Source organism: Anas acuta, chromosome 18, assembly GCF_963932015.1.
Source record: "Anas acuta chromosome 18, bAnaAcu1.1, whole genome shotgun sequence".
In the NCBI taxonomy this organism is placed as follows: Eukaryota; Metazoa; Chordata; class Aves; order Anseriformes; family Anatidae; genus Anas; species Anas acuta.
In genome coordinates, this window is record NC_088996.1 from 1,105,767 (window position 1) to 1,133,489 (window position 27,723).

The window sequence follows — 27,723 nt, forward strand, 5'->3', positions numbered from 1 at the left end:
GGGTGCTAGGGTGCTGGTGCCCAGTGGGGGAGACTAGCAGCTAGAGGATCTAACAGTGCTTGCACACCCTGTCCTGTTGAGATTCCCTGCTCATGCTACTAAAGTCTGCTAGGAACTGATCTTTATATCCATGTGGGTTGTATTTGGGAAGGCATGAGTTTAACCTGAGAGTGATGGCGACATTGTTTGAGCTCCAAGCAGGTCGCATAGAGGAAAATGTATCCTGTGTCCTTTTCAGTTCAAGGTGCAAAAGCCACGGCACTTTTATCACTGCTTTGCCAAGCATCACTATGTCTATCGCTAGCTATCGCTATGCCTAGCACTATGTATGTCGCCTGCTGCCCAGATCAGGTTCTTCAGCCCCCTGAGAAATGCCTCCAGTTAGCCATTATCTTGCAGAATGCCTGGAGAGTCTTGGAACAGAGCCATCCTATGACCCTGCACTGCTGCCTGCCTTGCACATTAGGTAAACTCGGGCTTTACCTCTATAGGCTCCTATTCCAAAGCTTTGAGCATGGTCAGAGTCTCTGTCGGTGGTGTTTTCCTTAGATGCTTCTTATTTGCCACACACCTTCTCCATCAGAGTTTCGTCAGCAGAGCAGCAGTGCGTGGGACGGATCTGAACCTGGTGAGAGTGGCATTACAAGTAGCACGCCTCGTAACACCACTTCCTATTAGTTCCTAGTATAGAGGAACTACTATTGTGATTTCTCTGCCTTTGATTTGCCACTTGCAATCTTGCCCCAGTCACTAAGTGATATAGAAGGGATGAGCCACTGGGAAGCAGGTGACAGAAAGCTGTACCGTGATGTTGGTATACAGAGGCTATAACCAAAGCTGTGCCCAAAACCAAATGATGATAGAGACCTAACCAGTAAAAAGAGAAGCAGATGAGAACTAATGCTCATGGTGACCATGTGAAGTAATCTACAGACTTTATTCCCTATGTATTCAGGGGGCTACAAATCCCAGTTATGGAAGAAGTGACAGAGGGTTCACATTTTGTGCACCCCTCAGGCCACTTTGCTGCCACGTGACATCTTCACTCTTCCTCTTCTATCTTCTTGCCGTGAAACTCCCGGCTCTTTGCTCGGAGCTTGTTGACCTGTGACTCTGCAATGTCAGCCCGCTCCTCGGCTTCCTCAAGCTCGTGCTGGATCTTGCGGAATTTGGAGAGGTTGACATTGGACAGCTCCTCCTGTGTGGGGAGAGGGAGTTGGTGGTGAGGAGCCTGGGGCAGGGGTTTCACTCCTCATGTGCCTGGGCCTCGAAGGGCTGTGGTGAAGCACAGGCCTCCCGTCTCCTATCTACCACCGCTGACCCAGAACCCCCTCAAAGACCTCATCATCCTCCCTTATTGAGGACCTCAGTGTGACAAACTGCCGTGTCACTCTTGAGGATCAATTTTGTCACGTGGTCTTCTCATTTTGTGTGCTTATTCTCCCACTACTCGGTGCCCAATTTTCCATGTGGTTTATTAGGTTGAGAAAGACTCAGAAACCCTGTGCTGTTACCAGCGTCAGAGATTCATGAGCTTCTCAGTCAATGGACTGAGAATTTTGGGAATTTTGGTCTGACTTCCTGAATCAAACAGGTGGCAGGATAACCCTTGGTTCATCCCTGAGTGCAGCATGCCCAGAAGAAGGCGAGGCCTGCTGACACGGGAATGAACCACATGGTCAAGACTGTTGTGTCTTTGGAGTTACTTTCATGCCTCTTTCCTTGTATTCGTGCTCATCTCAATGAGTGTGCTGCTCCAACGGAAGGGTGCACATGGCCATTCTCCAAGCAATACTTACAGCCTCCTCAGCTTGTCTCTTGTAGGATTTCACCTTCATCTGCAGCTTGTCCACCAGATCCTGGAGCCTGAGAATGTTCTTCCGGTCTTCCTCAGACTACAGTAGTTGGTAAGAAGGACAGACAGAGAGTTGGTTTCCCCACACCTCCAGAAAACATGTCCTCTTGGAGTTCATGGGAAAATGCTTTGGCTTTCTGTGAGAAAGGTGTGTCAGCACAAAGATGCCTCTTGCCTTACCTGGTAGGTCAGCTCCTTCACCCTCCTCTCGTACTTGCGCACACCCTTCACGGCTTCAGCACTGCGCTTCTGCTCAGCATCTACCTCCCCTTCCAGCTCCCGCACCTGCAATGAAAAATCTGTCTTTGGAGCTTCTCCGCTATTTCTCCAAGGGACGTGCTCCCTTGTGCACAAATACCAGCCCTACGCACCCTGGCCTCCAGCTTCTGGAGTTGCTTCTTGCCTCCCTTCAGTGCCAGCTGCTCAGCCTCATCCAGACGGTGCTGCAGGTCTTTCACCGTCACGTCCAGGTTCTTCTTCATTCTCTCTAGGTGGGCACTGGTGTCCTGTTCCTTCTTCAGCTCCTCCGCCATCATGGCCGCCTGGAGAGGCAAAGCAGCAAAGCCAGGTCGGGGCCAAAGACATTTTGGGGGAGGATACATCCAACACCCTCAGTGACAGAGTTCCCCAACTCACATCTGTGATGGCCTTCTTGGCCTTCTCTTCAGCATTGCGGGCTTCCTGGATTGTCTCCTCCATTTCACCCTGAATTTGCACGATGTCTGTTTCCAGCTTCTTCTTGGTGTTGATCAAGCTGGTGTTCTGTGTAACAGGAAGGATAGGATTTGTACTGTCAGATCTAACACCTCCACATCAAGAGTTGAGAGCGAGAGTAATGTTTATGAAAGTATTTAATTCAAAGGTCCTCTTTAGAGCCCTAGCGGCAAACCAGACATGGGTGCCTGGCTGGACTGGTCATGTCACAGCTTTGCTCTTCAAATACGTACACAGCAAGATGCATAGCAACAAGCAAGACACATAGCAGTCTCGTTCTATGTTATCTCCTGTGGGCAGGATTCATATCCAGCAAAGTATCTGACCTGGGTATGGAGGAGCTGCACACGCTCGCTTGCATCCAGAAGCTCCTGCTCAGCCACTTTCCTTGACCGCTCTGTCTGCTCCAGGGCTGCCCGCAGCTCCTCAACTTCAGCCTGTAAGAGGTTTGCTCTGCGCTCCACCATGGCCACCTGTTCCTTCAGGTCTTCCTGCGTCCTGAGAGCATCGTCCAAGTGTATTTGAGTATCCTGTAAGAGAGGAAAGAGAGATTATGAGGTGGCTGATCACTGCAGCACTGTTGGACAGAGACATCAGAGACATTTCCTGCTCTTTTAATAAATTATTTGTACAATTACAATGTTGGTGTAACATGAGGCAAGATAGATGCCTACGTGCACATACTTTGCTTTATACCTTTAGCACTGCCTGTGTGTTTCTCAGGTTCTTTTGTGCCTCTGCAGCCACACGGTTGGCATGGCTCAGCTGGATCTCCATTTCATTCAGGTCTCCCTCCATCTTCTTCTTCAGCCGCAGGGCTTCGTTCCTGCTCCTGATCTCAGCATCCAGGGTGCTTTGCATGGACTCCACAATTCTGAGGTGATTTCTCTTCAGCTGGTCGATTTCCTCATCTTTCTCTGCTATCTTCCTGTCAATCTCAGACTTGACCTGGTTGAGCTCCAGTTGGAGGCGCAGGATTTTCCCCTCTTCATGTTCTAGGGAGGCCTGGACAAGTTAGTAGGAACAGTGAGTAAACTATGGCTTGCTTTCTAAGTAATCTCTAATACAATACCGCATGAAATACAGTTTGTCTTTCTTGCCACGTCTGCAGATTTCTGCTCCCATTGTTTCAGTCTGGACACCATTCATTAGCACTGTGTACCTCAGCTTCCTCCAGGGACGCTTGGATTTCAGATTTCTCCTGCTCAATCTGCTTCTTGACTTTCTCCAGCTCGTGGATCGCCTTTCCTCCCTCTGCAATCTGCTCCGTGAGGTCAGAAATCTCCTCTGTAGGGAAGGGTGAAACAAGGCATGGTCAGACATAGGGCATAAAGGGAAAGGCCCTGACGCACCAGGCTGACAGGTCTCTTCTCATCACTGCGGGCACTCACGCGTGTGGAGTGGTGGGTAGACAAGCTTGGGGGAAAGCCTGGCCAGCAGCAGAGGGCTAGGGACTTACGCTGCAAGTTCTTGTTCTCACGCTTCAGCGTTTCCAGATGGTCCAGGGACTCCTCATAGGCATTCTTCATCTTAAACAGCTCCGTGCTGAGAGAGCGAGACTCCTTCTGGGAAGCTTCCAGCTCAGCCTGTGTTTCCTCGTACTTCTGCTTCCACTCTGCCAGGATCTGAGGAGCAACAGGGTGTGAGTATGGATGTGGCAATTGTGAGGAGATGCCCTGCCCAGGAAGCACAGGGCCAGGGGCCAGAATACCTTGTCAAAGTTCTTCTGCTTCTTGTCCAGAGCTGCGCAGGCAGCATTCGTTCGCTCCACATCAATCATCAGGTCTTCCACCTCGTTCTGCAGCCTCTGCTTTGTCTTTTCCAGGGAAGCACATTTGGCGTTGACAGCTTCAACGTGTTCCTCTGCATCCTGCAGGCGCTGTGCCAGCTTCTTCCTGGGAGGAGATGATCACAGCTTCAGGTTAGAGAGTAAAGGGTAGCCAATTTTATAAGATTCACAAGAGGGCACTTGCCTGCTTAGGGGACTTAGTTCCTTGAGCTGTCCGCAGTATTTATTCTGTCCAAGGCAGCGTGCCGCCTAAAGGGCCTATTGCATCTCTGCCCTAGCACCAACTGAGTATTCAGACTGTCTTAGCTCTTCTAACTCCCTAAGGGTAAGTTTGTCCTTCCAGTCTGAACTTTTTCCACAGCACGCTTTTCATCTTTCTCCTTCTCTGCCCTCTACCACAAAGAGAGTATATTGGTGCCTTCATCCCATTCCTATCTTGACCCATCTTCAAAGACTCCTTCCAAATACCCTTACCAGTCTCAGTCTTCTCTACCCAATCAACATCCCACTTCCCACATACTTGGCCTCCTCCAGCTCCTCCGTGCGCTGAATAGCGTCCGTCTCATATTTGGTTCTCCACTGGGCTACTTCACTGTTGGCTTTGGACAGGGCACGCTGCAGCTCACCCTTGGCTTCCTGCTCCTCCTCATATTGTTCCCGGAGCAAGTCACAGTCGTGGCGAGCAGATTGCAAGGCATGGGCTAGGGCATTCTTGGCCTGTGGGGACACTGGGATTAGTAACCTGGATACACATCTTGAGATGCATCTTGACGATGAAATTGTCATGCGCAGGAGAACTGCCCCAGGGAAAGGGTGGGTAAACTCTGATGAGAAAACCGTATAGCTGGGAGATGATGCATCCCTCATAAACGAGTGCTAGAGGATTAGGATGCATTAGTGAAAGGTGGCCAGGGGACACTGATCTCTTGTTTCTGTAAATGTGCCTACAGATCTGTGTCCATACTGTCTTGGAGGGCATCAGAATCTCATTAAGGGCTTGTGGATGACTTCCTCTAGCATCCAAATCACTATGGTTCCTTCTCTGTGTGTTGGGATGAGTATAACTCATGCATTTCTGGGTGATGTGGCTTGCAGGAAGTAGGGTACTTCCAGACCTTTATTTCTTCCTCTAGATGTCTCTTCAGTTCCTCAATCTGTTGGGTAAATCCCTGCTTGCCCCTAGACAGCTGAGAAATCAAAGCATCCTTTTCTTCCACCTGGCGTGAAAATTCACCTGGCAAGTGAAAAATTCACAAATAAATAAAGTTACACTAACAGTAGAATCATAGAATCATTTAGAAAGACCCACCAGATCAGCAAGTCCAACCATGCTGTAACACTATACTACCAAGTTCACTACTAAACATTTTTCTGAGCATCACATCCATTCATCTCTTGAACACCTCCAGGAATGGAGACTACTACTTCCCTAGGCAGCCTGTTCCAGTGCCTAACCACTCCTTCCACAAAGAAATTCCTTCTGTCTTCTAATCTAAACCTCCCCTGATGCAACTTGATGCTATTTCCTCATGTCCTGTCACTTGTCATCTGAGGAAAGAAACCAGCACCCACGTTGCTACAACCAACTTTCAGGTAGTTGTAGAAAGCCGTGAGGTCTCCCCTCATCCCCCTTTTCTCAAGACTAACCAAACCCAGTTCCCTCAGCTGCTCCTCACATGTCTTGCATGTCTTGTTTTCCAGTCCCTTCACCAGCTTCTTTGCTCTTCCCTAAACATTTTCCAGGAGCTCAGTATGTTCTTTGTAGCGAGTGGCCCAAATCTGAACACAGTATCTGAGGTGTGGTCCTACCAGTGCCAAATACACAGGGACAAACACTTCCCTAGACCTGCTGGCCACACTGTTTCTGATACAGGACAGGATGACATTGGTGCCCATCTGGGCACACTGCTGGCTCATGGTAAGCCAGCTGTGGACAAGCACCCCCAGATCCTTTTCTGCTGAGCAGCTTTCCAGACACTCTTCCCCAATCCTATATTGCTGCACTTGGTAGTTGTGACCCAAATGCAGCACCCGGCACTTAGCTTTGTTGAATACCACACAATTGGTTGCAGCCCATTGATCTAGCCTACCCAGATCGCTCTGCAGAGCCTTCCTATCCTCAAGCAGATCAACATTCCTGTCCAACTTGGTGCTGTCTGCAAAATAACTGAGCGTGCACTCAGTCCCCTCAACCAAGACTGTTGATCAAAATGTTAAACAAAGCTGTCCCCAGTACTTAGCCCCGGAGATCACTGTAAAGCCCTGTAATCTGGGGTTGCTTTGAGCCGTTAGCCCAATTCTTGCTTTGCACCATGGCGTATCCTCCTGATTTGCAGGTTCTGCCATTGCACCTCAGGACTGAGGATGTCTCACCTGTTTCTGTCTGCAGACGAGCTCTCTGAGTATTGAGGTCATTGATCATGCGCTGATTCTGCTCCTCCTTAGTTTTAATCTCACTCAGCTGGTCTTCCAGAGTGCGGCACATCTTCTCCAGATTTGACTAGGTATCAAAAACAAGGAAGGAGAGGAAATTAACTCCTGGACTCTGTCTAATTCTCACAGCAGGATTCTTATAGGAGAGTGTGACTAGTAGATTCAGGCTATGTGCTGTACCTTGGCCCTGTGAATTCTACTGCAATTCTTTACCTTGGCTTTGGAGACAGACTCCATGTTACTGGCCAAGTCATCTATCTCCATCTTCAGCTCACTCTTCTCCTTCTCCAGCTTCTGCTTGACTCGTTGCAGGTTGTCGATCTGCTCCCCAAGCTCAGCTGTGCTGTCTGCGTGCTTCTTCCGCAGGGCGGCAGCTGTGGCTTCGTGCTGCAGCGTGGCCTCTTCGAGGTCGCGGCGCATCTTCTGAAATTCTGCCTCACGCTTCTTGTTCATCTCAACCTGAGCTGCTGTAGCCCCACCTGCTTCTTCCAGGCGCTCGCTGATCTCCTCCAGCTCTCTGGAGAGGTCAGCACGGTGCTTCTCTGCTTTTGCCCGAGAGGTTCGCTCTGCCTCAATTTCCTCCTCCAGTTCCTCGATACGGGCCTGGGGAAAACGCAAGACCCTTCACACCCATGCCCTCAGATGTCCTTCTGAGGGCCAGAAGGGAAGGACCAGAGACTTGCCTGCAGCTCCTTGATCTTCTTCTGCAATTGCATACCCAGGGCTTGCTCATCCTCAATTTTGCTCTGGATCTGGCTGATTTCAAAGTCTTTCCTTTGCACAAAGCATACAGAAACACAGTGTTAACATCCAAATAAAACTACCTAATAAATGCACCTGATCCACACTCAGGTGTCCCACAACCACACTTACTTCTTCAGTTTCTCATCCAGCTGCTGCTTATCATTTTCCAAATCCATTATGGTATCTTGGGACAGCTTCAGGTCTCCCTCAAGTTTCCTCTTAGCCCTTTCAAGGTCCATGCGCAGTTTCTTCTCTTGCTCCAGGGACCCTTCCAGCTAAACAGAAAAAGAGCATCAGTATTCTGCCAGCCACATTTATCTCCAGAAGTATCCTGTAACTGCCATATACGTTTGTGCTTACATCATCCACTTGCTGCTCCAGCTTGGTTTTTGCTTTCGTCAGTGTATTGACCTTGTCCTCCTCAACCTGCAGGTCATCCAGTGTCTGCTGGTGGGCCTCTTGGAGGGCTTTCTTCTCTTTTGTCAGTTTGGCAATGGTCTCATCCAGGGCTGCCATCTCCTCTGTGAGGTTTTTCACCTGCACATTGTAAGCAAGCACCAGAATACCGTGTATAACACTTGACAGCTTGTGTAGGGGCACTTTCATTTGTGTGCTTAGCCAGGAGCTTATATTTATGTGCTTAGCCAGGAGCTTGATTTTTATTTGAGCTTCACAGCTGTCCAGCTGCAACTTACAAACCTAGCCCCTTTCTAGGGATGCCAGCCTAATATGGGAGGTATCTATCCCTTCTCCCTTTGTGTGACTCTCCATGTGTGTACCTTGTTTTCAGTGGCATGTTTTTCCTTCTCAACTTTAGCCAAGGTTAACTCCAGGTCATCAATATCTTTCTTCAGCTCTGAACATTCATCCTCCAGTTTCCTCTTCTTGGCTGTCAGCTCAGCATTGATTTCTTCCTCATCCTCAGCCCGTTCTGTCACCTCCTTAATTTTGGCTTCCAGCTGGATTTTGGTTTTGATGAGCTGGTCACACCGTTCCTCGGCATCAGCCAAGCTGTCTGCTTCCTGATGGGGAGACAGAGATTTTTGTGGGTTATAACGTTTTGAAGTTCCTGTTGTGTGTCTGTAAGTAGGCACATGTTAAAATGTGGAGGCCATCTGACACTAATGTTAATTCCTTTTTTTGTTTGTTTCTTTCTTTCTTTCTTTAAAATGGCTTGCAGAAGTGGTAGCTATGAGAATACCTCATACACGCTTGAGCATCACAGAAAAGTGACAACTCTCAGCAAGGCCATAGATGTGTAACAGTTTTCCCTCGCAGACTCAGTATTCAATAGCCTCTAGTTTATAATTGACTCACCATGATCGTCATCATATTTGGGTAGCCAAGGTTTTTCCATTTGTGGGAATAATACAGTGAAGAAAGTAATGTTTTTCTTGAAGTTAAGAAACTGCCTGTTCCTGACTGAAGCTGAACACCAAGGATCTGTTCATGTGAAGGTAATCTAGCCTTATAGTGTATCTGTGTTCAGGAAAACTGGGTCCTTCTCAGGGTTGCCTTTACAATGTCACTACTTGGCTCTTTCCACAGGACAGCAGGGCTGCCGAGTCTCATTTGGCACTTACGCTTATCCTCACTGACTGACAGGTAACTTGCTGAGCCCCTGGCAGTGTTCATAGTTACTCAACTTTAGAGTAACTTTAAGTGTGTGACTTTTATTCTATTGCAATTTAGTCAGCTTCCCATAAGTCTGTGCTTGGAAAAAACAAACAAACAAACAAACAAACAAACAAAAAGAAGATATAAAAAAAAAAAAGAGGACAAATAAATGGTGACACTCACTGCCTGCACTTGGAGCTGAAGGTCATTTTTTTCTTGCAGCAGGGTCACCATTTTCTCCTCCAGCTCCTTCCTCTTTGCCTCAGACTTTGCAAGTTCTTCCTTGGTTTTCTCAAACTCTTGTTTCATGTTGGCCATCTCCTTCTCAGATTCTGCACTCTTCAGCAAGGGCTTGATTTTGAAGAACAGCTTCATCCAGGGCCAGTGCTTGACATTCATGAATGCGCGAACATTGTACTGGATGCAGAAGATGGCATCCCTGTAACAAAATCCCTTATGTTAATAACATACCAAAATTTTTAATTTAACACCCATTTAGTGAAGTACCATGTGAATAAGCTACATTTGTGATAAATGTGTACCTCCTCTCCACCATTTTCCGATACTCCACTCTCATTAGGAAGCCCCTACATCTGGCTTGTGTCCTGGTCATAATCTCTGCCAGCTTCTCATCTCTCATCTCCTCCAGAAGACCTATTAGCCCGGCTTTGAAGAACACCTGGAAAAAGGGAAACATTGTAGCACATCAGTCTCGGGTCATGTGTAGCAGAGGTACATAGTCTTTGAGCACAGGACTTGTTCTTACCTTGGTGTGACCAAATCTGTACTGGGTGTGGTCCACATCGATGGACCCAAGGAGCTTCTCTGAAGCCTTCTTGCTGTCCATGAACTGTCCCTCTGGGATAGCGCTTATGTTAAGCACTCTGTATCTGTAGGAGAAAACACAACATGAAGAAATACCTTTTGCCAATACCACTACTGCAAATAAACCCCACAGCCTTCTCAGCAATAGCTGACTCTCCAGTTGAGTATTAGGGAAAATCCACCCTTTCGGGACAGTGTAAGTGACATTTCCATACTGTTAATTCAGAGTCCAAGGGAATCCTGATTCTTATCCATTAACTGATAGTGGCACTTCTCATCATGAACTGATACTGAAACATGTTTAAATTTCCAATCAGTACTTTATTGTAATATTTAGGCATGTTAGGATACTCTGGCTATTCTTAGTAACAGCTCTCATCAGATAGTTTTCAGCAACAGCTGACCATATAACTGGAGTAATCTCATTTCCAGCAACAGAACATCAAAAATCCTTTTAGAGGCACTCTGTGCATACTGGGTAGAAAACTGTATTTTTGTTCAAATTTTGAAGCGGATTTGTGAAGGAAACTTTATTTTTAGTTACCTCATAATTTTCCAGTAGTACACTACTCTAATGTGATAGTTAGATTTGATTACAGAGTGTATGCACTAAACGGTGTATTAAATATGGCACTTAAAGTAGTTTGGGATACAGAAGGCATGGAACAGGAAAAGACTGGGCAGTAAGGCAGACCAGACCAGACCAAACAAGAATACTCCAAGCTGGAAGGGACCCATAAAAATCATTGAGTCCAAATCCTGGCTCCACACAGAACTATCTAAAAATCAAACTCTATGTCTGAGATCTTTGTCCATACATTTATTGAATTCGTCAGGCTTGGTGCTCTGACCAGTCCCCTAGGGAGCCTGTTCCAGTGCCTGATGACACTCTATGGGAAGAACCTGTTCCTAACACACAGCCTGACCTTCCCCTGTCACAGCTCCATGCAGCTGCTGTTACCAGAGAGAAGAGATCAGCACCTACCCCTCTGCTCCCCTCACAAGGAAGCTGCAGACTGCAATGATGTCCCCCGTTTAGTCTCCTCTTCTCCAGGCTGAATGAACTGAGGGACCTCAGCTGCTTCTCATATGTCTTCCCCTCTAAACCCTTCACCACATTTGTAGCTCTTCTTTGGACACTAACAGTTTTATATCCTTCTTATATAGTGATGCGTAAAACTGCACACAGTAGTCAAGGTGAGGCTGCCTCAGCACAGAGTAGAGTGGGACAATCTCTTCCCTCGACTGGTTATCAACACCATGCCTGAGGCACCCCAGGATATTTGGCCCTTCTGGCTGCCAGGGCACACTATTGAACTATATTCAACTTGCCATTGGCCAAAACCACCAGATGCCTTTCAGTGGGACTGCTCTACAGCCTCTTGTCCCCCCCAGTGTGTACATATATCCAGGATTTTCCCTTCCCAGGTGCAGAATCTGGCACTTGAATTTGTTAAATTTCATATGGTTGTTGATTGTCCAGCATTCTAATCTGTCAAGATGTCTCTAAAGGCTTTTCTACAACTGAGGAAGTCAACAGCTCCTCCTTTACTCTTACCTCTGTTTGAAGTCAGCATATAGGACTCTGCTGGGGAATCCTTTCCTGCAAATCCTGATCCCTTCCAACACTCCATTACACCGCAGCTGGTGTAGTACCAGTTCATGTTCCATAGCACCTAACAAACACCACCATTAGTTAGTACCCTATTTTTTGCTACTCAGGAGAAGAGCTTCTGTGGCTCAAGTTTTCACCCTGTTGGATCCACCTACCAGGTGTTTTTGTTTCATTTGGGATGATGCAGCGTACAAAATGGGGGTGAGTACTACGTAGATTTGTCATCAACTTGTTTAAATTCTCCTGTGAAATTTCAAGGTAAAGTTTAAATCAACAAATGAGAAATCTGCATCCCTGAAGTTGCCAGTATTTCAACTATGGAAAGGAGTTAATCATAGATTGTAAAATTTCCATATTCATGCACAAAAGCTTTCATTAGTCTTTGACTATTGGGCATTGCTACTAAAAGGAATAATTTTGTTATTTTGTCATCGTAATTTATTTATTACAAAACCTGAGATATACCTCATTTGATACCATAAGAGTCATTGCTCTGAACACATTTGAACAATCTCGGGTGCCTGCTCTCCTGCATCAATATATTGGTTAGGCTTTTATATGCAATAAACTTAAAGTCACCCTCTGCCAAACTTAAAATTACCATCTCTGTTTTTCAAAGCTATTCCATTATTCACAAATGTTGCATGGTAGCAGTGCTGAAAATATTCAAAAATCTAAAACTCCCATTTGGGAAAATATTCTGAATTTTGTGCAATTGCTGGGAGAAGATGCTATGTCACAACTTCAAAATTAACCTACAAATAAAGATGTATGAAAAAAGATCTGCACAACAAATATTTTGAAAGAGTTTTCATTTCATTTTGTTATCTTAATGACAGAAAATTATTCCACAATGGAAAAAAAAAAAATCACTTCATCATTTAAATGGAAATAAATGAATCTATAGTAGTAAGTGGATCTGGATCTCTTCAGCTGTAGCACTTCAAGAGGGTATAACTTCACTTTTCATATTTTAAGTTCTCTTTCTTCAAGTAAAAGAAGACAAAGTGAAGAGACCTGTACTTACACGGAAAAGAGCTGAGACAGTCTGGAAAGAGGAACCCTTCTTCTTGCCACCTTTTTTGCCACCAGACTCTGAAAATTAAAGAAAATGAAAACTATGAAAATATTGACGTTGAGTATTACAAATTATAGAATAGAAAAAAGGCTTTAAAGATTTTTTTCCTTTTTTATTTCCCTTCAGAATTGTCCCATGTTGAAAAGAATTTCACAGAGCTGACCTGAATCTGCTCCACCATAGTTAGCAAAGAGTAAGGCCAGTGTCTTCACTGATGATTTCTGGTACAACCCAATGACAGTTTCATTCAGGGGGTCCTTGTTCTTCTCAAGCCAGCCAGTGATGTTGTAGTCCACCGTGCCAGCATAGTGTATCAAGGAGAAGTGGGCCTCAACCTTGCCTTTGGTAGGCTTGGGCTTCTGGAAATTGCTGGACTTGCCCAGATGCTGGTCATAGAGCTTGTTCTTGAAAGAGGTGTCAGTTGCCTTGGGGAACATGCACTCCTCTTCCAGAATGGAAAAGATGCCCATGGGCTGGAAGACATTACAACAGGCAGGAGGGAGAAAAAGATTAGGAAGGAGACAACACTTGTTTGGAAAGAGTCTGGAACTAGGACTGAAAACTGCCAAACAAATCAAAAGAGAAATCTGTTTCTGTACATTTCATGACAATAAGTCAGAGAAAATTAGCTAAGTTCATCGTTTTTCACACTTGGTGTTTCTTTGTTGCTTGTGGAAGTGCTTTTAATCCTTGCAAGCAACGTTACAGATTACAAAAATACAGAGCAGCTTTACAACTGAAGTGTAATATTTTAATTCATCATATGTCTTTTCTTTATGTATCCCTAAATAACAACAGAATTCTAGCATTAATACACCTGAACGGGAAGGATACCTTCTCAATCAACTCAATACAGGCAGCCAGGTCCATCCCAAAATCAATGAATGTCCATTCAATCCCTTCCTTCTTGTATTCCTCCTGCTCCAGCACAAACATGTGGTGATTGAAGAACTGCTGCAGTTTCTCATTGGTGAAGTTGATGCACAGCTGTTCAAAGCTGTTGAACTGCCAAATATAAAAAAAAAAAAAGGATATAACATTTTAAAGGTGCAGCAATCACAAGACTTTTTCCTGTGGAATTCTAATTCATCATCATATGTCTCTTCATACAAATACAAGTTCCCCTTCCTGTCTGTTCTCCCAATAACCCTTCAGTGGGACTGTACTTTAATTCTGAAGATAAAAAGAGGCTTCTAATATATAATTAACATATATTTTCTCTGTTATCCTTCTTTTATGAATACAACATGTATTATTTAACAATGATAATTATCCCTTATCTCTTTGGAATCTCTTAATTCTAAGGCATATTTTGGTAAATCATTTTCAGAACAATTTCTCCTATCAAAACAAATTTATTAGTAGACTCTACTCATGACAATCATGAAGACTGTCTCAGTTTGCTATTGAAATATTTTTATGCTCTTGACTTGGTGGCTGTAGATGTTTCCGTCCTCTGGTATGGAAGCTTTTGTAGTTCTTTCAATAACTGTATAAGCATTTCCTAATCTCTTTCAATAATTTCCTCACCTGTGGCCCATGTAACTTTGTCACAGATTTCTTTCCTTTTTCTTTTTATTTAAGCTTAATATTCTTGCATGCTGAGTTAGTAGTTGCTTTCCTATTAAGATCCAATTCTTCAAAAAGGTTGAAAATTTCTTTAACTGTGAGACCTCTTGATCATAGTATTTTTTAAAAAAGAAAGAACACAAGTGTATTATGTCTCTGACTGTTTTTAAAAAATCTTTTAGAATTTTGTTAACACACATTTTCCCCACTATGAAGCTGCTGTGAGATTCTTGTTCCTTACATCAAAGATCTCAAAGCCAGCGATGTCCAGGACACCAATGAAGTACTGTCTGGGTTGCTTTGTATCCAGCTGTTGGTTGATGCGAACAACCATCCACAAGAACATCCTCTCATAGACAGCCTTTGCTAGAGCACCTACAGCATTGTGAACCTAAAGCAAAGGGGAAATGTTACTTTACAGAGAATGTTTTAAAAAGATTAACTCTCTAAAGAGATGTTCTGAGCTATAACCAATAGTTTTACCTGCTCCACAGTTTGACCTTTGGTCACGTATTCATTTCCAACTTTGACTCGGGGGTAGCACAGGGCTTTGAGCAAGTCAGCTGAGTTCAGGCCCATCAGGTAGGCAGCCTTGTCAGCAACTAAAAGACAGGAGATGTAGAAAAAAAATCATTTAATAATGACTGGAATTTTATAAATGGGGAAGTTTCTCAGAAATTACTCCAATGTTTGAAATTCTTGAACTGCAAATCTTTTCATCTAATATCACAGGGAGTATATACCCCATGAAGGAAAGCTGTGAAAGCTGACGGTATATTTTGAAAGTAGTTATTGGTAAAAAATTTATCCTTGAATATTTTCACAAAGATTATAAACTAAAATAACTATAAACTAATAAACTTATAAACTTCAGATAATTGTAACTTTAAAACTACATGAAGATTACAACTTGGCAGTTTAGTCAAACTCTAAAAAAGCACTTATATTTGAATAGGCCACAGTCTGTGTGCCAATAGATGCATGATTCTAGAGCCCCTCTATGAACACGTGAAAGCTGAATTTTGAAAAGACTTGTCAAAAAGCTCTGTATGCTAAATGGAAAATGTAAAAATGCATGAACCTACCCATGGAAAGGAAGGAGTGTCATTTGATAAAATAGTTCAGAGATCAAAGAATATGCTTCACAGTTTCATGGACACTAAATGAAACATTCCTTACTTTTCACTTCATTGAGTTATAGCTTTTCTCCTGACTAAAAAGGCATCTTTCCTTCTTAAAAAGGTATCTGTCCTTCTTTTTTTTTTTTTTTTTTTTTTTTTTTTAAATTAGGAGAACAGTTATTAGGGACCTTCTGTGCCGTCTGGCTCTGCCTGCTCCTCTCGCTGTTTCTGCTTGAACTTCAAGTTGCCATAGTGCATGACAGCCCCTGTCAGCTTGTAGATGGCAGTCTTTTCATCAGCAGTGAAGCCCAGGATGTCAATGGCACTCTGCAGTAGAAGCAGTGAAGTAAAGTTATTGCCTAGTAGATTTAACAATTAAAAATATTTTCATTATAGTACTTACATCTGTAGCCATGAGCTCCTCCTGGTCATCAATACTGGGAACAGTGACCTCACCTTGACTCACAAAGTGGAAATCATATGGGTTGGTGGTAATGAGAAGCATGTCTGAAAGCAGGAAGAGGAAGGACACAGGCTTAGTTCTTTCAGCTAGATAGTAGAGGGAGCAGCTGCTCAGCAATCTTCCCCAAAAAGATATATTGATCCTTCCTACCAATCAGCTCTGGCTTCTTGTTGGAGGTAACCTGATAAAATATGTGGTAGCTTCTTTCTGCCTTGAGCTGGAAAGTGACTCTGGACTTCTCCAACAGATCTGGCAAAGCAGGAAGAAAGAGCTAGGAATGAGACAGCACACGGAGGAAAGGATGTGATCATGCCAGGATGTCACTTACAGGTTTCAATGTCAGCAGAAGCCAGTTTGCCTGTGGCCCCAAAGTGGATTCTGATGAATTTGCCCTATTGAGGGGGAAAAGAAACACTTCAGCCTGGATGGATTCTTTTGACAGCTCCTTATGTGGAATACCACTAGGTGCATCACTTGTCTTGTAACGGGAGGGAGGGACTTTGTATGAAGCGTCAACTCACAAAGCGTGAGGAGTTGTCGTTCCTCACAGTCTTGGCATTTCCAAATGCCTCCAGCAGTGGGTTGGCGCTGATGATTTGATCCTCAAGAGTTCCCTACAGAATAATTATAACTATTAGTTAAACTTAGTTATACTTTTCAAAAATGAATATCAGAGAAAAACACTGTTTCAAGCCAGTATACTGCCAATATCTGCCAGTACCTGCATTTTGCCAGGCTCCTCTTTCTTTTTCTCCCCACTAGCTGCAATTGTTGCAAAGTACTGGATGACACGCTTTGTGTTCACAGTCTTCCCTGCACCAGATTCTCCACTGCCAAATCAAACAGTGAAGCAGAAAGAGTGTAGTCAGGCAGCAGGTCCCCTGGAACAGGGCAGCCCCGTGGGGAACTGAGCAAGAAGTGTACTTACGTGATCAGGATGGACTGATTCTCACGGTCTGCAAAAAGACAGAGAGTTTTCTCAGTGCTCCTGAATTGAAATGAAATCAAGATCTATGAGAGAAAGTAACTGGAGCTTCCTTAGGGTGCAGGAACACTAGATAATCAATTCCCAGATAAAAGGCCTGGGAAATTAACACTTAACCTTACCACTTAAATTTAGCACTTTCAGGATTTTTTGAAGTTCTCCCCATTAAAATATGATGTCTGATTTGGACTGATAGAGATAGGGGTTTGGGATAAAATATGCTGGCTTCTTTTTAAGAGGGTTCTATTTAAATCATGATTGATGTTTATGTATATGAGAAAAACCCAAACAATATATATATAGATAGATAGATAATGTTAATATGATTAAAGTGATTGAAAAAATGTAAATTAAAATGAATAGAAACTTTCTGGGAACTCAAACTCCTTCCCAGATCAGACGAAAGGCCCTCCTGAGTTTAAAGATTTCTTGAGCCATGTTTGGTAAAATTTTTTGTAATGGTTTAAAATGGACATTTCATGAATTCATCTTCTTACTTTATTCATTAACATAGACCTTTAGGGCATATGTTTTCTTTGAAAAAGAATTTCCAGAACTTAAGTATATTTTATGTGATTTTTTATTCCCTTTGCCTTTTTCTAAACATCTCAACTGATAGTTTGTTTTGGTGCTTTGTAGTTGCTTTACTACAAGACAGAACAGAAGAGTAAATCCTTATCCTACTTTCTATACAACTATTGATTTTACAAATTTCTGTCATATGTACCGTCCATTTTCTCTTTGCCGTCTTCAATGTCCTTATCAACTTACTTGTTATTCTTAAAGAATTTATTTCATTTCTTTCATGTCTTTGAGCATTCTTTTGTTAACCTTCTCCAGTTCTACTATATCATTTTCTAACATAGAAAAATTAGAACTGTCTACTTTATTCGAGATCTGAATGTTCCACTTTTTCATAGAACCTCATGGTACTACTGCTATTTTGGCTCTTTTCCAGATGATTCCTACTGTTCATTTTGTTTCCTTCTGCCCTACTGTGCACTGAACCAAAGAATTACCCATTGTAAGCCTGAGATCTTAAGAGGTAAAAGCCATTTCTTAGCCAATCATTCTACCAATCTTCCATTTTCCATTTGTCTTCTGCCTCTTACTACTACAGTCCCTAATACTGCCTTCATCTCTGACAATCACCATTATCACTTGGGGTTTTAAGGCAGTAAAAAGCATTAATAGTATACTTACTTGGATTTGAAACTTCAATTTATAGTGATACTTTCTTACTTCCTGACATGAATAGTATGTTAACAATGTTTGATTCCATACTTTATGTTAAGATACATCCCTAACACTGCTGTAGCATTGCTTGTTCTGCTTTCCATCAAACTTTTTACTCTGCAATTACAAATCTAAATATCTAGACTTCCCTCTACAACACTCCCAGTATGGTCTCTGTGCCATTGATCTCATTTAAAGATGGGTATTCAAGTTCAGTAAACTTACATACATGATACATACACAACTCCATATGTTGAAATATTTTACATATATCTGCAGGAAAAATATATATTTTTTTTATTCTGAAGTTCTTACTACAATATAATTTGGAGGGAGATCAAGTACTCACCATTTAACATAAACTGATAGGCGTTGTCAGAGATGGAGAAGATATGTGGAGGGGCCTCCTGGCGCTTTTTGCCTCGGTAGGCCAACACCACCTCCGGGTTGTACACTGGCAGCCACTTGTAGGGGTTGACAGTGACACAGAAGAGACCCGAGTAAGTCTGCAAGGAAGGGAGACAGCACATGGGCTTCTGCTCAGCCTGGCACAGCAGGCCTTCCAGCTACCCAAAGGAAGAAAGCTGCTGGTACTTACATAGATCATCCAGGCTGCATAACGCTCTTTGAGGTTGTACAGCACAGCGGGTTCATGGAGGTGGGTCATCATGGCCATGTCCTCAATTTTATCATACTTGGGAGGGTTCATGGCGAAGATTTGATCTTCCTTCACGGTCAGAGTCTGCCAAGGAAGAAAGACTAATATATTTTAGCTAAGAGCTTAGAATGGAAATTAATTACTTGATGTTCTCAAATGTTGCTTTTCACTCACTTCTCCTGCTTCAGTCTGGACAGTGACCTTCCCTGATTCCCTGCTCTGGATTGTCCCTTTTACAAAGGATTCCTTGGGATGAGCCACAAAGACTGATGACTTGGCATCGAAAGGCTTGTTCTGGGCCTCGATCCTTTCCTTTTCTGACTTTCGGAGGTAGGGAGCTGCCTCCCCAAAGACAGCCATCTCAGCATCTGGAGAGGTCATGGCTGCACTTTATTGAAGGCACGTCAGTAGAAGACTCTGAGGGGAGAAGAAGACAGTTTCCATCAGTGAGACTATAGTTTTCTGTGCTAGTGATGAAATCTCATACAGTTTCTACCTTTCTTGTATTTAAACTATTAATATTTCAATAACATTGTTATTTCAATAACAGCTTATGAAAGCTAGTTTTGATGTGAACATCTAAGTACCAACATCCTACTTAAGGCTGAGACAGCTTCTAAATATCTTGAGTCCTCTAAGCATGAACAGAATTTTTAATATTGATTTTTCAATTAGTACACGTGGTTTAGTTGCCATTATAAAATTGGTATACTGAAAAAACAAACCTAAAGCAAATCTGTCTTTTTTCTTGTTGGTGTTGGGTTTGAAAGTAGAAAATGGGGAGTGAATATAGCAAAATTATGTCAAGCTAATTAGCCTAACATTTTGGCACTGTAAGGGTGTTGCATGTCATGACTTCACAGTTTCTTAGTCATAGGTTACTAGCATATTAACAAGTTGGTAACTTCTTATGTTCCACTGTACTTCAGAGAGAAATTTTAAATTGGAAATATACCATGGAAAATTGATTGAAAATTCCAGCTGACAGAAGCAACCCCTTCTGGAAATGGTTATCAGAAGCAATCCAAATGCAATGAGACATGCAAGATAAAGAGATACTGCTCAGTCTCTGCAGTCCTACAGAACCCTGACACTTACCTTGAAACTTTCAGTGAGGGCAGGGCAAAGTAGTCCCAAGGAGATTTTATAGGGTCCGGTATGCAGATGCTCTAGATTCTTCCTCTTTCTTCGGTCAAAGCATTTTTGGCCAACCTTCTTTGGCAAAGCATTGTTTGGCAAACTTACCTAAAGACATAATTGTCATTTGATTTGACCAGATATAATTAGAAATTTTTTATATCTTACCAACTATGTGGCTATATCTACTATAAATAATTTGACAAGAGAATTAAGGAGGGAATCTTGATCAGTTAAGGCACTTGGGGAACTTGAATACAGGACTTATGGATTCTGATGACATATTTCCTGGTGACAATCTGATCCATCCAAGACATTGTTTGGTACATAGTGCTGCAACAATTCAAACTATACAATGTAGGCAATAGCATTTATCTTCTCCATATGATGCTATGAGGTTTATAGAAGTATTTGAAAAACAACAGGTAACTATGCCAGAAACTAAAATTCATAAAACGCATTACTACTGAAACAAGGTATTTTTCCTGAAAACAGGAAGCCAAAAACTTACCATAGCTCAGATTACTTTGTGGACACTATATCAACTCTTGTAATACAGCTTGTGTAGAGCTTTTGAGATGATTTCCAAGGTCTGAACATGGAAACAGATGCAGATGGATATATAAAGATGCTGTATTTCTCTGAAAAGTGAGATATCTAAAGACATTGTCTATGTCCCTAGTAATGAAAAAGGAGTTGAGTATTGTATTAGTTATTATATAACATGAGAACAGAAGATCAGAAGGTGTCTTCTAATTTTCACAGCATCTCTAAATGAATGTAAAAGTAAAAAGTGTATTCTACTGAACAAAGAAAGATGAAATTCCTGATTTATAGGGTTCAGCCACAAGAAATATGTAACAGCTGTTACTTGAGCTGTTTTGAATTGTCTCAGGCCTAAACATGTTCTTCTCCTGGTCATTGGCATTCTGGTTATTAAAAGAGGTCAGTGGAAAACACAGGGACAAAGTTAGAAAAGTGATGCATAGAATCTGATGTAATATCTAGAACCAGGCACTGCCCTGTGCATGATGAACTTATTCCAAGGAGCCTCTTGCACTGCAGCACCTGTTTTTTTGATGCCTGGAGCCCAAACCCAGAACTCATCCAGCATAGGGAGGATGATTGTAACACCCTGTCCAGGATGATCTCAGAGCAAGCTGGTGTGAAACGGCATGCACAGGGATACATCTGAAGTCTTGTCTCTTTAGGAACTGGACATTGAGGGTGACTGGCACCTGCCTCTGGCAGGACCAAGTGCAAATTTTCTCCCAAGATTGGGGCCAGCAGGGATTGTTCTGAGAGACTTCCATAGTGGAGTCACTGAGGCACGGGGTTGCCACACAGTGACCAACAACACATTGGTTATAGGTCCTAGCCATGGAGGGGACAGGAGGGCCTTGACAGCTCAGAGCACAGTGTTCAGAACACCATGCACAATGAACAAGGCCTGAAGCAGAGGTGACTGAGGGCTCTCCCAGGATGGGAGATCTAGGGATTTTCTTCCCTCAGGTCGATGTGGGAGCTCCAGTCTTCCATTTCAAGGGAAGCTGTAACATCTGCACTGTCAAGGCAGCATCCTGTGGCAGCAGCAGGTGAAGTATTGGTAGCTGCTGTTACTTTCCTGTGAGGCCCTGCTCTCAGCAGTAGGTCGCAAACCTGTTTTATGCAGTGCTGTCAGGCTGGGACAAAGTGCCCATCCTCAGGATGTGCCTCCAGGATCTGTTTGAGAGCAGCTGAGTGTCTCAGGCTAGATGCCTGATTCTGGGGACAGAAAATGTTGAATTTCCAGTTGCCAGTGACAAATCCAGTCTCTTCAGTACAGCTCTTCTGTGTTTTTCCTGTTGGGTTGCCCAAGTTGTGGACCCAGCTGGCAGGAGTGAGGCACACAGTCAGGCAGCAGTAGGTGTGAAGTCAGCCAAGGGAAGGCCTGGCTTGAAGAGGAAGCAGCTAGCAAATGTACACATCTTCAGTTGTTGATAGTCACTCAGCAGTGATTTGTACATTGAATTTAGTGTCCCTACACCCCTATAAGGCACATTTAGAAACCCAAAGCATTTTATGAAAGTGCTTCTAGTTGCAAGCAATGGTAATATCTCTTATGTGAGATATACCCTAAAATGGAAAGAGATTCCTTACTTGTCCATCTCCACAATACCTCTCCCATTGTATGAATAACACAGTCAGCAAAATGAGTTTTTGGAACAGCTGTCAATAGGGCTTTGAAGTACAAAAGACAGTGTAAGATAACTAGCACTAGAACCTCTACAGGGCTAAAAAGAAGGACCATGCAAGGAACATGGCCTATTTGGGTAAACAGGATAGCCCACACAGAGAATGTACAGACATGTTTAAAAATCCAGGCTTTCAGACTGGAAGTGCTAAGGCTGTTTGGCTCTTTCTCCTGGAGCTCAGTGTAAGCAGACCTAAAACCTTCAGTGTGCTCCTGGAGAGACAGATTGTTACTGCAAGTACTGCAGCCTGGACCATTTAATGCCATTATTAACACATCCTACCTCAGTTTGCAGAAGAATTTCAGAAAGGCTTGCCTTAAATTAAGATAGTATATCAACATTCCCAAATAGATAAGAATTTGCAGGCATGCAGCTTGGTTCCTAAATCTCTTGAAAAGAAAAACTACGGCTTCTTCTTCATCAGAAAGCTTAATCTTCTTCTGTGAGAAGTATGGCTATGAGGACTCCACTAAGAATTTTTTACTAAAATAGAATGAAGAGATCAGGATTGTTCATGTTTTACCTAAATGGGAGACAGAAGAAGCAAAAGAAGTATAATTAAAAATGGATATCTCTATGCCAGAGGAGGACATCTCAGCTGAAATGTGTTTTCTTATGTAATTTCTTGCACTAAAATGTCTCGTAAGTATTACTGGGGAAGAAAGGAGGCATGTAGAAGGATCCTTCTCACTCAGGAAAGTGTCAGCAGGAAGGTCTTGAGCAGTATTAAAATAACCATTGTACAAATGTGAATTTCCATGTATGGAAGTTGTTTGTGAGCAGAGATCTCATGGATTACAATTGCTATTTTGCTCAGTATATAAATTTCACATCGTGTGCACCTAAATTTGCAACTAATAATTTGCAACCAAAAAAAAATCCATTTGATTAGCAGTTTAAGCTTATGGTGAGATCTAGAAGTTGTACATACACTGAATTGGATGGCTATAACTTCACCACAAAACTAAGAACTAAACAACTACAGGGTGGTATAAAAGTGTTTAACATTATGAATACATATGAGCAAATTGTTCAGCCCTTTCATCTGTGTTTTCGCAATTTTTTAAATAGAAATATTGTGTTCCTGACAACCCCCATTAAAAAAAAAAAATTAAAAAGGTGAATATTTCACGTTCTTGCTCTGGGACTACAGGTTGTGAACTCCACTGTCCCAGGCAAGCCCGGTCTACAATCATCTCATTAAAAGACAAAGGAACCTTGCATACATGAGAGCACTGGAAAATATGCATGAGAGCTGGGCTGGTTTAGATATGTACATTCAGGTAATGGATTACTTTTATCAGCAGATTTCTAGAGTTATTGGAGTGAAGTGTTTATGATCTTCCACAGACTCTGAAAAAAACAAAAGTCTTTGGAATCAATCGGATAAAATGCAATTTATTTATTTTCAGAATGCATAAAATTATATATTATTGCTGAAATAGGAAAAAGGTATTGTAAAATGGAAGCTTTACTTTCAAATGATCTCTTTTTACTGTTCTCTAATACTACTGCAATTACTAAGTGCATCTAAATTAAGTTGATCACAGTGCAGTTACAGTAATACAGTGGAATGTAAGCTTTGCTTTATAACAGAGTTTAAAAGAGAGTTTAGCGAAAAGCTGGTATAGAATCACATTTAGTGAAATTCCTGAAAGTTTGCAAAATTAATCATATGCTTGTATACATCTATGTTTGTTTGTTTGTTTCCAAAAAAAAAATAATAACAACAATTCTTCAAAAACATGCCTGCCTTTAAGCTGTCCTTAACAACCACACTTAATGCACATGCCCAGATTTTGGTTTGTTGGGTTGTGCTATCAAGGAGATAGATAGATCATTTATTGGGCCCATCTAGAACACAGGTGTTAAAAGGATTGAACAATCAACTTTTCAATGCTTGGCATTAAACCACCAAGTGCAAATAAAATGAATTCCGGTGTTAATTCTGTAAGTCCTGCTTCAGTGAATGGTAATTAAAAATTTCTACCATGTACGAAAAAATAATACATTTTCCAATCCTCATCTACCAAGAATTCCATAGTTTCCCACATATGGTATTAAAAGACTTATATTTTAAGAAAGAAAAAAATGATTGATTGCAATGGCAGATGTTACAGAGTGTCTGACATTGATCACAAGATGGACATGAATTCCCAGTGCAGGTTTAGAAAGGAAAGACCTTTCCATTTGGATTAGATTTGAAGGTGTTGGAAAAGGAAAAGAAATCAGAAGAAAATATGGCTAAAAGAGGCTAATTGGAAAAATCTACAAGGTCACTGCTTCTATGCCTGTGAGAATGTCTGTATGATTAATATTTGTAACCATATACTTTAATGTTTCCTTCTAAAGAGTAATGATAATTAATGAAAGTTTGCAGGCAGCCTATCTTTTCAAGACCCTGTTCCGTAGGACAGGAAACTCCTGCAGAAAGAATAGCAGTGTTTAATCATCTAGCTACTCATATCAGCATTTGCAAAATCCTTCTGAGCTACACAGCATTTGCCTCTCAATGTTTCATAAATTTTTACGGTAGCCTCATGAAGGGAAGCTATTTGAATGACAGTACTTGGTAAAAGGAACTGGTGAAAGAAGCGGGAAGGGAAGGGAAGGGAAGGGAAGGGAAGGGAAGGGAAGGGAAGGGAAGGGAAGGGAAGGGAAGGGAAGGGAAGGGAAGGGAAGGGAAGGGAAGGGAAGGGAAGGGAAGGGAAGGGAAGGGAAGGGAAGGGAAAAAGAAATCCTGCCAGACACTAACTTTCTCCCAGTCTCATTCCTGCCTCTGCAGGACTGGACTTTACTGTAGCTGGATGCAAAGCACAGAGCACAGCATAGGTTAAAAAGAGGAATTAGAGCAGCCCCTGGAAACAGAATGTCCTGCACAGTAATATGTCGTGGGCAAGGTAGTGTAGTGCTGACATTTCCCGTGGAGGAAAAGAGACTCAGGCGTGCTGAAAATAGAACTGTCTTAAGGAAGAGATCAGGCAGCTGCCTCAATCTCTGCCAGCCCTTAAGATATGACTTCTACTCAATCAAGCTCTAAGGTTAGCAGAGACAGAGAATACTTAGCAACATATCAGTTGAAGTGAAAATATGCACATAGACACAGATCTTCAGCCTACAGCCAGACAGAATCTTGCAATGAATTTTGCTTTTAGATTTGCCTTGTGAAAAAGGAAACTTGACTTTATTATATTCCAATGGAATGAAATTTCACTGTCTGCAGTGTGATGCTGTTTTCAATACTACTATCAACTAGCTTCAATAAGATCATCAGTAGAAGAAATCCCATGGCCCCTGTTCATGTGTCAGTCTCCTGCACAAAATAAACCCAGGAAAAGAGTGATCACAAGCACCACATCATTATATAGGACCCTTCTATTCTACTTTACAACTTGAAAGAAGTGATTGTAGAGGAACACTGCTGATATCTTACATTCAGCTTGGAAGATCTTTGCATCTTCACCAGGTTAAAACTTACTATAAACAGGTTGCTCTGTGGCAGCTAGTGAATTCCTGTACAGTAGAGAATAAATTGTCAGGTTGCATTTCTTATTTCATAATAGCGCAGCAGTGAAATTCTGAGCAAATAATACCTTCTATATCATCATCTAATTCCTTTGGCGGTCTCGTTAGCTTCCTCTTTTTCACTAGGTTTCCCAGTTCAGGCCCAAGAATTTCTGAGATGCCTTGTGGAGATTTGTTTTATACACAGTTCAATGGGAAGTAGATTAGGAAGTCCAAGTTTACAGATTCATCTCAGTCATAAAGGGATGTCCAAAAGTTAGAAACTTCTAAATTTAAGTATCATTGTTCCTTGTACTAAAAAATCGTGACTCCTGAGTTCTGTCATGCAACTTTTCCTGAAGACTGGATGCTACGACACTTATTCCTGGCTGACTGCAGTTTTTAAGATAATTCATTCATGACAATAAAGCATAGCAGATTCCAATATAAACTGGTTGTACTTAGATGATGAATATGGATCTAGTCTTCCAAGATTTTACTCTTTATACAGTAGCATGGCATCGGAAAGATGCAGGTAGAATGAGATTCAGAGTAGGTAACAAGATGCATTGCAGTTAAATTAGGTATAGACAACTACATTCCTACTGCCATCTGAAGAAGATAAAATGCATGTTAGCCTTCATTACTCCAAGTAACCGACTCATTTTCCTGTCAGCATGAAGCCTACAATTCTCACAGGACACAGCTAACAAACCCTGTTATTGAGCCCTGAGAGGTTGTAGAAAGCTCAGAGCTGCTCAGCTTCTGTTAGGTAGGAAACCTTCTCTTGTGGGCCACTTGTCCTGGGCCTGAAGAACACGCTCAGGTGCTTACTCAGGAAGCAGTGCCCCTCCTGGACAGGTCACTTCAGCTACTCCTCACCCAGTAATCAGGGAGTTTGATGTCCTGACTATGATTTGTGAGGGTCTCAGGGCCACAGGAAGGACCAGGAATGCCTCTGTGGATGTGCTGCTCTAGTGACAAACCATGGCCCTGCATGAACTGAGCACTGGTGCAGCTGGGAGAGACTCAGTGCCTATGTGCCTGTCCCACCCTGAGCATGGACAAGGGAAGGGCTGGTACGCAACACTGTGAGTGCTGTGTAAAGGAAATCCCATCAGTGACAGGTTGTGGAATATGAGTGTGTTGCATCCTAGAAGGTGATGCAGCAAAAATTGGGAGAATGGAAAGGGCTTGAGCTAATCCCAGCTGTAGCAACTGTAGAAATCCAAGAGGGAAATTGGTTACAGCACCATTAATTTCAGAATGGAGTGGAGGGTTCTTTGATTGCTCAGTAACATTTTTCTCTTTAACAATTCTCTTTCAGAACCAACAAGCAAAAATATCAAGAAGAGCAGTGTCCTTTGGAGATGACAATTGCGATGAAATCCTGTCCCCTTTCATGCTGATTTGTAAGAGTACTGCAGCCACACACTTCACAGAATTACAGAGAATCACAGAATGTTAGGGATTTTGAAAGGGACCTTGAAAGATCGTCTAGTCCAGTCCCTCTGCCAGAGCAAGAACACCTAAATTATGTCACACAGGAATGCATCCAGGTGGGTTTTGAATGTTTCCAGCGAAGGAGACTCCACAACCCCCCCGGGCAGCCTGTTCCAGTGTTCTGTCACCCTGGAACCTTTGCCACCTTTGGTGGCAAAGGCTTTACTGAAATCAAGATACACCACGTCCACTGCCTTGCCATCATCTATCCACCCAGATATATCCTCAAAAAAGGCTATCAGGTTGGTCAAGCATGACTTCCCCTTGCTGAAGCCATGTTGACTACCCCTAATGACCCTTTCATGCTTGATATGACTAGAAACAACACCAAGGATAAGTTGTTCCATCACCTTACTAGGGATGGAGGTGAGGCTGACCATCTACAGACTCTCCTCTTCCACTTGAGTTTGCCCAGTAATTTCCTGTTTAACCATGCAGGTCTCCTGGCTCTCCTTCCTGACTTCTTACCTGTGTGCAGTGCATTCTGTATGAACAACATGAGGGAATGAAGTGCAGTCCGTGCAGTTGCAAATGGTAAGAAGTTGTCTTGGCACCTTACTTGATTACACTGATAAGAGAAGAAGATTGATTTCACTGATTCAGAGAAAAGAGATAAGGCTGCAATGAAGTCTCCTCAGAGCCT

The 27,723-nt window shown here is 42.6% G+C and overlaps 1 protein-coding gene across 2 annotated transcripts; it reads right to left on the reverse strand.

Annotated features, from left to right (window-relative positions):
* Positions 1–904: 904 nt before the first annotated feature.
* Positions 905–19,098, reverse strand: LOC137841830 (myosin heavy chain, skeletal muscle, adult-like). 2 transcript variants are annotated; one of them, XM_068655206.1, is made up of 38 exons: positions 18,877–19,098; positions 18,643–18,786; positions 18,394–18,550; positions 16,752–16,779; positions 16,545–16,653; positions 16,345–16,437; positions 16,152–16,215; positions 15,974–16,072; positions 15,764–15,867; positions 15,549–15,687; positions 14,723–14,841; positions 14,481–14,630; positions 13,505–13,675; positions 12,834–13,143; positions 12,620–12,687; positions 11,748–11,835; positions 11,536–11,653; positions 9,919–10,042; positions 9,695–9,831; positions 9,336–9,591; positions 8,315–8,557; positions 7,896–8,072; positions 7,665–7,810; positions 7,475–7,565; positions 7,005–7,394; positions 6,732–6,858; positions 5,474–5,592; positions 4,879–5,075; positions 4,281–4,464; positions 4,029–4,194; positions 3,732–3,856; positions 3,266–3,574; positions 2,896–3,099; positions 2,492–2,617; positions 2,227–2,397; positions 2,036–2,140; positions 1,800–1,895; positions 905–1,198 (listed from the first exon to the last, which is right to left on the reverse strand). In XM_068655206.1, exons 1-38 carry the CDS (start codon positions 19,081–19,083, stop codon positions 1,043–1,045), a joined length of 5,817 nt encoding a protein of 1,938 aa, XP_068511307.1. In that variant the 5' UTR covers positions 19,084–19,098; the 3' UTR covers positions 905–1,042. The 2 variants fall into 2 exon arrangements, with proteins under 2 accessions (XP_068511307.1, XP_068511308.1); XM_068655207.1 differs by lacking the exons at positions 15,549–15,687; positions 15,764–15,867; positions 15,974–16,072; ... (5 more) ...; positions 18,643–18,786; positions 18,877–19,098 and adding an exon at positions 15,325–15,343.
* Between the last annotated feature and the right edge of the window lie 8,625 nt (positions 19,099–27,723).